At 39.4% G+C, this 8,745-nt stretch overlaps 1 protein-coding gene across 5 annotated transcripts in view; it reads left to right on the top strand.

The window, feature by feature from the left end:
- The window catches only part of LOC108756434 (inactive dipeptidyl peptidase 10), an 81,544-nt gene extending 73,125 nt beyond the window's left edge, over positions 1 to 8,419 (top strand). For all 5 annotated transcript variants that reach the window (XM_018500243.1, XM_018500239.1, XM_018500240.1 and 2 more), the window contains 9 exons: positions 1,742 to 1,816; positions 2,057 to 2,109; positions 2,997 to 3,545; positions 3,695 to 4,013; positions 4,352 to 4,530; positions 4,608 to 4,830; positions 4,908 to 5,352; positions 5,901 to 6,106; positions 6,186 to 8,419. In XM_018500243.1, coding sequence (XP_018355745.1) covers positions 1,742 to 1,816; positions 2,057 to 2,109; positions 2,997 to 3,545; positions 3,695 to 4,013; positions 4,352 to 4,530; positions 4,608 to 4,830; positions 4,908 to 5,352; positions 5,901 to 6,106; positions 6,186 to 6,287 — 2,151 coding nt within the window. In that variant the 3' untranslated portion in view covers positions 6,288 to 8,419. The remainder of the gene's footprint in view (positions 1 to 1,741; positions 1,817 to 2,056; positions 2,110 to 2,996; positions 3,546 to 3,694; positions 4,014 to 4,351; positions 4,531 to 4,607; positions 4,831 to 4,907; positions 5,353 to 5,900; positions 6,107 to 6,185) is intronic.
- Positions 8,420 to 8,745: the final 326 nt, after the last annotated feature.

The raw sequence follows: 8,745 nt of genomic DNA, 5'->3' as shown, positions 1-8,745 counted from the left end.
CACGAACAAGAGTAAATATGTATCGTTAAGCTGAAGCGGATAATTTCTCCTGCGCAGTAGTTTTTCATAAGTTCGATCAAGGATATAAGAAGACACATTTATATTCTCATACAAAATATTGCGTTTTCAGTTTGCTTTCTCTCCCTTTCGAGTTCCCGGTAGATTTCTAATTGAGACAAACAGTCAAACAACATTTCCGAGCGTTTCTATATGGTGAAAATTTTTATCTAAGATAGGGAATACAACCTGAACCCTTTATTGAAAATCAGTTTTGTTCAAACGATCGGCAAACCAGACGAGTCTGCCTTGCGGCGCATTGCGAAACAAAGACTGAACCGCACATAAAATGGAATCCGGAGCATCCCACGGTTTACCCAGGGTTACAGGCACGCGCAGGATAAATATGAGGAATTCTAGATACCGCGATATTGCGTTTGAGGTTCAACGATACCATCTCAAGGTATTTCGATTACAGTAGGCTCGAAGCGGGGAAAAAGCGATAATTAAAAGGTCTTGTTTAATTCTATTATTTCGAGAACTCTAACGCGCCACGAAACTTTTAGAGTGAATTGTCACTCTGAAGAATAAATCTCTTAAAGAAAATTGCATCTCTCCTTTTCAAGACTGGCTCTATTTTCACTCTTTAGAGTGAGATTCCACTCCAAAGAATTTAGGGTGTGTGAAAACAATTACAGAAATGTGGGAGAATTACAAAATGAACTCTAATATGGGCGATGAGAGAGAAAAAAAAAGAAACGAGAAGGGAAACGGCTTATAACGAGACAGAAAGAATGATCGATTTAGGTAGCGGTAGCAATAAGTATGCGTGCGCAAGAGAGCCGATCCACTTAGTCTGGACAGGTTCCAAATCCGCGTCCTTTTTCTCTCTTGGACCGAGAGGCGAGGTATAGACAAGTGTATATGGCGCATTGATCCGATCTGGCGTCCACCAGGACACGCCGCGTCCAGCTCGTCTCGCTACTCTTTCGGATACAAGTATCGACTACCAGCGATATTCGTCTGTGCACAACGCTACACCACATACTTGGATATAAACCGATGAACCCGCTAGCAATCTTAATAAAGCCAGTTATAACTGCAAACGATAATTGCAAATTTATTAAACTCTAGAAACGAGATAAAATTACCTCGCGGATTAAAAAGGAAAAAAAACCAAGCGGAGGTGGACTGGAATCAGAACGCAGGTGTTCAGGCGCGATGTTAATAATAAAACAACTCCTCTTTTATGTACATATGAGAACATTTTATCTTTTAATTTAGGTCCATTCACTTTCAACATTTAAATCACAAGTGGAATAAGTTTTACAAAAACGTAGATATCAGACATTAAAAATTAACTTCAAGCCAATCATTCTCACTGGGATTTAAAATAATACTTAAAAAGAAATATAAAATATAAATTACTGTGTGCCTGCACGTATAACAAAATTATTAATATAATAATAATAATAATAATGATAATGATGATGATGATGATGATGATGATGATGATGATGATGATGATGATGATGATGATAACGCCAGAATTAAAACTGATCTGATAAAAATAATTGCAAAATCGGAAAAGATATTTTTTTATAAGATAAAAACATTTTTATGTGTTTACGAAGCTTTCGCTTTTATCAGCAATATAACCAACTTTTGAATGAAACTGTAATGCTAAGATCGAATTTTGCTTAATATTCCACAGAATGTAATCTTTATTAAACGGTGTTTCCAGAGACAACTAAACGTTCAGGACTACGAATGCAGCTCTGATCTACGTTATGTATTGTTCAGGCACAATGTCAAGCCGGTAAGTAGCTTAAACGTGGAAGTCCCTCGAGAAAAGTTTTTCGCGCAGCAGCTACATCCTAACTTTCTGATCCGTCGCTTATCGATAACGCTCGGACGTGTAATACGACGCGTGGGCAATTTAGTTGCAGTTAGCTGTCGATTATCGCTATCGAAAACACATTCGCCTCTGTACTACAGATTCTCTTTTTTCCCCGATCCTTTTATATTTCATATGGTACAGATGTCGACAATTTTTCAGGTTTTTCGGAACACTTTCACCGCTCTTTACACCGTTTACGATGTCACGAACGAGTAAGTATATTAAATATAAAAGTATAATTTTAGAAATGTAATTATAAAAAATTAATTTAATACGTAAAAATAATTGTTAGAATATTAAATAATATAAGTGAATATAGTCTATAAAAGTACACCATAAATTTGAAAATAAGAGCCGATTAGATGCATATGTACGTGTATATAAATTTATTTATTATACAGATAACGTGAAAGTAGTAAACGCTTCAATCCTAGTTTTGAATCCTCTTCAGTACATAAATTAAATATAATTAGAATATATATATAATGCAGAATAGTAATGCAAATAAACATGTATTATACATATTCATATTTAAATCTAATGAGAACCGTCGTAATAATACTTAATAAACTTTTAAGTGAGGTGCATAAAAAGTACTCGTTTTACTTCTAAACCAACTACTTTTTACACAACAATGCGCCTTATTTTCAAATTATTACGACGGTTCTCATTAGATTTAGATATGAAAATGTAAATATGTTTATTTACATTACTCGTAATTGCATTCAATTTACGTACTAAGAAAGATCTAAATCAAAGGCAAAACATCTATTTTTATGTTATGTAATAAATGTAATAAATTGTATGTAAAAAATGAATTTATATACATACGTACATTCAGTCGGTTCTTATTGTACTATATTTATGGTACTTTTCTCAATTTATGATTTAAAAAAATATATATATATTAATTAATTTAATTTGAATTTTCATTCTCACTTTTTTGTCTGATTTATTTGAATCCTATCATCACTATTTTTCCGTATTGAATGCGTCTCTAAAAATATACTTATATAAAAAGAACGCACTGAAATGCAAATAAAATCACTAACTTGCACATTATACATTAGTTTAGTTTTTATAATCTTTTATTTACCAGCCATCACACACCCATTCGTCTACAAGCGTCACGACACATGCATCAGACGCGATTACAACATGCCGCCTGGTTGGGTAACACATCCAATCTCCTGATGATCTCCGAGAACGACATTTTTCTTAGAATGGGACCCACGTCGACGGAGGACACCCGCTTGACCGACACGGGCGTACCTGGGGTAATCTATAACGGCGTGCCCGACTGGTTGTATCAAGAGGAAGTATTACCAAGACCGCAAGCGATCTGGCCCAGTCCGGATGGCACGCATGTCCTCTACGCCACGTTCAACGATACCAGAGTGAGCGCGCTTGAGTTTCCTTGGTTTGGTACGCCGGGTCAAGATGGAGCCGGACCGAATCCCCTGAGCGCGTCCAGGTCCTTCCCACCCTCCAGATCGGTTAGATACCCGAGACCGGGTTTCCCCAATCCGGAAGTCGATTTGTGGGTCATAGATCTTAGTAACGTGAGCTCGGCAAATTACAACGGTACCGGCAACGTCACGTGGTCAACGAAAATCAAATTAAGGCCACCGGCACTCTTGGACGAACAGTATGTTGATTTATTAACAATTACTTTTTTACCCTAATTGCAAAATACACGAGATAATTTGTAGAAAATACAAATTCAGCATTGGAACAATGATAGGACATCGGCTTCGTTCATGATTTCGAATTAATGAAATTCGCGGATATTTTCAGAGATTACTATTTGATATCGGCCGGATGGGTTGGCGAGGACGCTTCGCAGATCGCTGTCGTCTGGATGACGAGGATGCAAAACCTATCTATAGTGTCGGCTTGCCGTACCTCCACGTGGGAATGCGAGGTGACCCACACGGAGCGAGCACCCGAAGGACTGTGGCTGGACGCACAACCGCATCCTTTCTTCGCTCCAGACGGCGACAGTTTTCTGCTGTTGGCCACAGTACAAGAAGGTGATAAGGAGCACTTCACCCACATAAAACACGTCACACTCACGCAACAAAGAATAGCAGTACTCTCCCATGGTCGTTACGAGGTGAGTAGCTTGTATATAAGATCAGTATACCATGAGTTATAAAGTTCTTTAGATAATTCTTATCAGAATTTAGAATAGAATTCTATTTAATACTTTATACGCTGTGTAAGATAAAAAGTGTTTAAAGAATCAGACATACACACGTTTAAAATACATGGCATGTAAAACTGAATTCTATTCTACAAATTAGATCATAAGTAGTGGATCATAAATTATTATCAGGAATAATCGGAAAAATATAATAACAAACATACATATAATGTATTATAACGATTAAAAATATACATATAGTATATAAAAAATAAGAAAAAAGACATTTTAATCGCTTTCTAAAACAGGTGAGCGAGATCTTAGCATGGGACACCAAGGCACATCTCGTATACTATTTAGGCACTAGAGAGAAGAGACCTGGCCAAAGACATCTCTACGTAGTACGCGACCCTGCCGCGGACGATCCTCGTCACTTCGAGCCATTGTGCGTGACGTGTGACCTTGGAGATGTTCTTTGGAGTAGTAGGCAAGTTAACAAAAAATTTTAATCGATGCAATTGATTCTCGGTGAAATAAAATTAATAAGCGGATTTGTTACCGCAGGTTCTATTACACAAATTGCACACATTTCGGTGCTTCGGTCAGTCCATCGGTGGACAACAACACGCAGGGTTACTACGTACTATACTGCGAGGGTCCCGGCCTCCCCCTCGCTGGTGTGCACATGGTGTCGACGCATAAGATGATTCGCGTGCTGTACGACACAAGGCTCCAACGCGCGGAAAAATTGTCAGAACTGGCACTGCCTACTAGACGAAACTTTGAGGTAGATAATTGATATTGCTACGAAAATTGATTTCGCCTCAATTTTAGATTGATATTACAACTTGGAACAATTGGCAGGTGCCGCTGCCTCAAGGTTGGCGGGCTCAGGTGCAGCTGCTGTTGCCGCCTTCGTGGCGGGAAGAGCTCAGGGACGCGGCGTTTCCCGTACTCGTCGAGGTGAACGGTCGTCCTGGTAGCGAGGCCGTCACAGACAAGTTTCGAATAGACTGGGGAACGTATATGTCGAGTCACAACGACGTAGTCTATGTGAGACTGGACGTACGCGGCGCTCGTGGTCAGGGAAAGAAGGATCTTTTCAGAAGGATAGGCGGCGTCGAGGTGCAGGATCAACTTACTGTGCTAAGACACCTTTTGAAGACGCACAAGTATCTCGACGTCACCAGGGTCGGCGTATGGGGATGGGGTTACGGTGGATATGTGACTGCTATGGTCCTCGGTAGCCAGGAGAATGTCTTCAAGTGCGGCGTAGCGGTGAATCCAATCGCTGATTGGATGTATTATAGTAAGCATCAATTTCGTAAAAGCGTATGGAGCGCACGGGAAAAATGATTTTGCTAAAGTATTTAAAAATTTAGCTAGATCTGAAACTAATTTTGTTAGACTAATAACTAATTATTAAAGTAATTATGCAAGGTTATTAGAATATTAAAATGTTTTTTCTAACATCTCACAGTTCAACAAAATTATCTTCAGATTTGTATCAAGCTAAATTTTTAGGTACTCCAGCAAATCCGCTCTTTTTGCACCAGTTAATGTAACCAATTAATTTTTTCTAGGAAAAAAAGTCTGGTTACATTAATTTTGGAATTCTGGAATGAAAATTCTGATTGAAAATGGACAAATCAAAATTTTCTGGTTGAACCTGTTAAATTCCAATTGATAACAAAAGATTTTGATATCACTCAGAATGTTGGTTATCTCAATTAGAATTTAACAGATTCAATCAGAAAATTCTGATTTGTCCATTTCTTCTAGAAGAACAAATTAGACGAGATGCACCGAAGAAAATCTTGTTGACACTACTAATAATTGACCTTCCTTCGACTGCAGATTCCGCGTTTACGGAACGAGTCCTCGGTGCCCCAGTTGAGAATTTTAAGGGCTACGTGGAGGCTGATCTCACGCAACGGGCGAGATTGGTGCCTAGTCATAGCCTTTATCTTCTTCATGGCCTAGCTGACCTCACAGCGCCTTACACGCACGGCGTTGCCTTCGCCAAGGCTTTGTCCGAAGCAGGAGTCATCTTTAGATATCAGGTAAGAGAATAAAAAAGAAACGGTGCCAGGTGTGTCGAAGAGTACTCGAGTTAATTGTCGCTTCCTTCTTTCGAAACAGAGTTACGCGAACGAAGATCACGCCTTGAGAGGCGTGCTCGAACACGCTTATCGTTCCATGGAGGACTTCCTCGCCGAGTGCCTCGCCCTGGATGCCTCCTAGTGCCTCAATCCGAAGAATCCTTTGTTGTCTCTAGTGCGTCTATTTCCAATACATCAAAAACGGACGTTAATACGAAGACTCGTCCTCGAGGTCACGGCAATTACACTCGTAAACGGGATGATGTTCTCGTTTAGAGCCTGAATCGCGATATAAATCAGGCCGCTGGGAATGCGAAAAAAAGCGAGAACAATCGTTTATTCGAATAAACGAAGAAAAGAAAAAAAACGCCGTTTGACGAGCGTATGCATGAGTTTATGCGGCAAGATGGAGACTGAATAGAAAGAATTATAAAATGGAAGTAAAATGGCATTTGTATGAGCACAAATATATCGTTACGACGTATATCATTTGCCTAAAGATTCCTCTTTACTACGGGAAAATCATTCACTTTTCTTTCTGGATGTGCATCTAGCGATATTTATATTGTCAAACTATGAACAAAAAAATCCAGAAATCACGAAAGATATCCGACAAGAACGAAGAGCGACAAATCGCTGCTTAATTTTTGTACATTAACGAACGATGTCGCTCGCGTTTCTCGCGCAAATTCAATATGATAGTTTCATAGTTTGTTAGGCAGTATGAATTCTTATTAAACAGCGCGAGCGGCTTGTTCGACGACGACGCGCGCGTCGCAAAAGTACTTGAGAGTTAAACGCGCGTACATGCCGTGAAATCAGGCGAGTTTCGAGAAGCGGACAAAGAGAGAATGGAGGCGGGTGTTCGAAAGAACTCACAGACTGAATTATACTACGTGCGGAGCTTATCGACGGCTTGCAATCCGCGTCGTTCGCGTAGCGTCATCAGAACGATGTAGTTGGATGGAAATCGGTGCCGAATGTTTGCGAGCTCGTCATTAACGTCTTGCTGTGTTCCAAGTCCCTAGGGCGCTCATATAGGAAAGGCCTGAGATTTCGTAGCGAATGATTAAAGGCGAAATTAATACGGATTGTATAACACTTCAACGTACAGAGCTTATTGGGAGTCTGCAAACTTGCACTTTTCTTTGTGCCCTACTTTTCAAACAAAATTTATTCAATCACAGCGCTCGAATAACTCCAATGTATGTCTCGATATCGGGGACCGGCTCTGCGGATCGTAATCGAAACGCTTTTACGGCGGGATTGAGAATCCCAGAGAAGGTCTCTAGGGTCTCTCGAGTCAACGTTAAACGTATGTTCGGAAGAGAGAGTTTGCAAGCTTCCGTCTTACACGTTCTCCTTTTTTTCTAGCTACGTCACTGGTGCCTCCCCCGATTTTAAACGGAGAAAAAGTATCTACGCCTATGCGGTGACGTTCGTCCACAGCCATCGACATATATATATATATATTTACCATTATATAGAATCCGGACGGTTACTGTGAATTTTGTGTTGTACAGCTTGGCGCCTAGTTCTATGTATCGTAATGTTACACGCGTAAAAAGTTGTTTCACACAGATCTTTAGTATCCCCATCTCGACCCGCCCCTCCCCCCTTCTCCCTACCCGTTTGAATTTTGAATATTTGTACATATATATATATATGTATATATACATATATATACATACACCTAGAAGAAATGTGAAGCTTCTTCGATGAGGTCCCGCGCAGATGCTTGCAGGAATCGTGAATGATTCATAGATAGAGAAGAGCGATATCACTTGTTTTTAAATAACTGATTTTCGATCGACAAGATTTACGAAAATATGCTTGTCGAAATATACGTGTGAACTAGGATTTCGTCGAAGGTGCAGGTATCAAACTTCATTGTATACTTCTTCGAAATATACATCGATCGATCCCGAATGGATGAACGACTAAACAGACGATATACTTACAATCGTCAGGACTAGCTGTCGATCATCGATCAGGCGCGATCGGCATACGATGTTGAGGCTCCCGAGTACTTGCTTGCTTTTACCGTACTTTCAGGTGGAACAGTGGAAGACAAGATATGGCGAGACATCGTACGCTTATTGTCACATATGACTGACTTCGCTGCTCCACTATTGTAAAAGCGAACGCTCGGAAACCTTATAAACGCGACGTCGTCGAAGAATAAAAGGGCTCGTAAATGTCTCGAAAATATCTGCGGCAACGTCGATGTTTTTACGATACGTTCTACATAGATTTCGTAATCTATGAGATTTCTCTAAAAAATCCGAAGCATAAGACTTCGGAAATTATTGCCTTACAATTTGACGTCACGATTCATTTGCGTAAAAGAAGTTGTGGACTTAGAAATTTTCTATACATACATATGTATATCTTTCAACAGAGTAAGCCTTTTAATTGATAAATTTTATTATTACTGGTTTATCTAGCGTATTAGAATTTATATAGAATTTTGCTACAAATTAAGACGAAATACCTTCATTATTTTTATTGTATTATAGAATGCGCTTTTTAACTAAAAAAAAAAAGAAAAAAAAAAAGAAAACATAGTGATTTCGTTGTAAAAATTTTCAATCGCAGAT

Source organism: Trachymyrmex septentrionalis, unplaced genomic scaffold (genome assembly GCF_001594115.1).
Source record: "Trachymyrmex septentrionalis isolate Tsep2-gDNA-1 unplaced genomic scaffold, Tsep1.0 scaffold127, whole genome shotgun sequence".
NCBI classification, from domain to species: Eukaryota; Metazoa; Arthropoda; class Insecta; order Hymenoptera; family Formicidae; genus Trachymyrmex; species Trachymyrmex septentrionalis.
The sequence above is the reverse complement of the archived record's forward strand: the minus strand, read 5'-3'. Positions and strand labels throughout refer to the sequence as shown.